General features: G+C 54.4%; 1 protein-coding gene across 1 annotated transcript; it reads left to right on the plus strand.

Moving 5' to 3' along the window:
• Positions 1–4: 4 nt before the first annotated feature.
• On the plus strand, positions 5–1,039 carry H310_15187 (hypothetical protein; the record flags this gene model as incomplete). The annotated part of the gene is made up of 1 exon (XM_008883172.1): positions 5–1,039. The coding sequence occupies one exon, from the start codon at positions 5–7 to the stop codon at positions 1,037–1,039; it is 1,035 nt and encodes a 344-aa protein (XP_008881394.1).
• Positions 1,040–2,210: the final 1,171 nt, after the last annotated feature.

Here is a 2,210-nt window from a genome sequence, read left to right on the forward strand (position 1 = left end):
GTACATGCTGGAGGTGATTGGTGCTGGTATCGGCCGCGACACGAAGGACTACTCGGTGGAGTACAAGAACAGCAAGCTGTGCGAGTACAACGTGGAGAAGGCCCTTCGCCTGGCGGAACCGTCGACGGAGTTTGTGGCATTTTCGACGCTGAACTGGACGCCGATGGCGACGAGCTTTGGCAACCAGCTCAAGGAGTGCGTGACCAAGTGCTTGCAGACGTACTGGCGCAGTCCCCAGTACAACTTTGTGCGTCTGGCGTCGTTCCCGTGGTTCGCGTTGGTGTTTGCCACGACGTTTTACAAGTTGCCGCGCGACAACGTGTCTCAAATCAAGTCGCACATCGGGCTGATCTACAACTCGATGGATTTCATCGGGATCATCAACTTGATGACGGTGCTCGACATCACGTGCTTGGAGCGTGCTGTGTTTTACCGCGAGCGCATGTCCAACTACTATGGTCCGCTGCCGTACAGTCTGTCGCTGTTTGCGTCGGAGGTGCCGTACTTGGTGGTGGCAGTGTCGCTCTTTGTCTTTGTCGAGTACTGGATGATCGGTTGGGTGCCCGAGTACTTTGTGTTCTTCTGGGTCACGTTCTTCCTGTACACGTCGATCTGTACGTTCTTCGGGCAATGGATGTGCGCGCTGTGCCCGAACACCAAGGTGGCGAACGTGGCGGTCGGTGCGCTGTCGTGCATTTTCAACTTGTTCAGCGGGTTCTTGCTGCCGTACCCGATGATGGCGGACTGGTACAAGTGGATCGTGTACGTTGTGCCGTCGAGCTACTCGCTGCGTTCGTTGGCGGTAAGCCAAGTGGGCATCTGCGTCACCAACAGCGATGGCACGAAGACCGGCAACGCGTGTATGCCGTTGGTTGGCCAACCCGGGTACACCGGGACGGTTGCCGATTGGGTTCAAGAACAGTTTGACTTCAGGCCCGACAACCGGTACAACTACATGCTCGTGCTGATCGGGATGTGGGTCATCCTGCAGACGTGCATCTACTTGACGCTCAAGTACGTCAGCCACTTGAAAAGATAGGTCTTGCTGTCGGGGTCTTTACTTGGATCGATTTAATTGTTCGACAATAACAATACATTGTTTTGAATTTTTAATTCCAAGTCTAGAGTAGTATTGTTGCTGTCGTGAAGGTTGGAGGGCTGAGGACGCTGCGGGGAGTTTCACTATTGTCAGGCGGCAAATGTGAATGGCAGTGCCGTCGCTGCGGGACCGGTTGATTGTCGATGGGTATCTAGCAGCATTGGTATCGCGCGTGGTGGATAAATGTCTCAAATACGCTCCATGGCTCGTACACCGAAATGGACGGTCAGGACGCCCTGTACGAACCGTGTACGAACCTTGCAGATGGTTTCTCGACACCGTGCCAGTTTGAACTTTTACAGTATAATAGTATTCTAGTTGAACTGGTTGAGTTTAATAGAGTTTTCCGAGTTGAATTTTTTTCAGGGTTCACAGTCGATGTCTGGCCCCGACATGCCACTTATGCGATGCTCCATCACGGTCGCGGCAAAGCCACCGTGCGCGATGACTAGGCGCCTTGTCGTGCGCGATGACTAGGCGCCTTGTCGTCGGTGTCCCGTTGTTGTCCCTTGACGGATGACTCGTTCAGTGTCGTCAGCCGTGCGGGTAGAAACGCAGGTGTGGCGTACTTGCGTGCCCAGTTGGTGGCGAACTTGGTTGTCGCCGCGGTCGGCCGATCTCTCTCTCTTCATCCAATATAGCTCACGCGCGACGGTCTTATAGGTTCAAGTTTTCAAAGGGGGATGGTCCAGTCGGGTGCAAGAGCATGGACGAGTGTTCAGCAAATCCTGCCTCTCTCGCATCCAGTCGTGGCATAAAACAGGGCTGTGGGCAGCGCAGCGAGCGACCTCTCGTCCGTGTTGTTGATGTTCCGATGTGGAGGATCGCCATGTCTACCACATCGACAGCGGAATATCGGGGGACGGACAGCAGCTGGCGCACAGATTGCAGCACCTACGACGCCCCCTTCTTTCGGCGAACGATAGCAACTCGGATATACATCAGCCACACAACCCACGATTAGTATTACTACTGAATCTGCCAAATGGAACTTCCAAGGGATACTGCTGTCGAAACATCCACCAGCAGTTCATTTCCGCGACTTGCCCGTCTCGGGGGGCTCGAAGCACATGCTGCACGACACCGCATGAGTTTCTCGTGGCGTTTGATT

Source organism: Aphanomyces invadans (genome assembly GCF_000520115.1).
Source record: "Aphanomyces invadans strain NJM9701 unplaced genomic scaffold supercont1.212, whole genome shotgun sequence".
NCBI lineage: Eukaryota > Oomycota > Saprolegniomycetes > Saprolegniales > Verrucalvaceae > Aphanomyces > Aphanomyces invadans.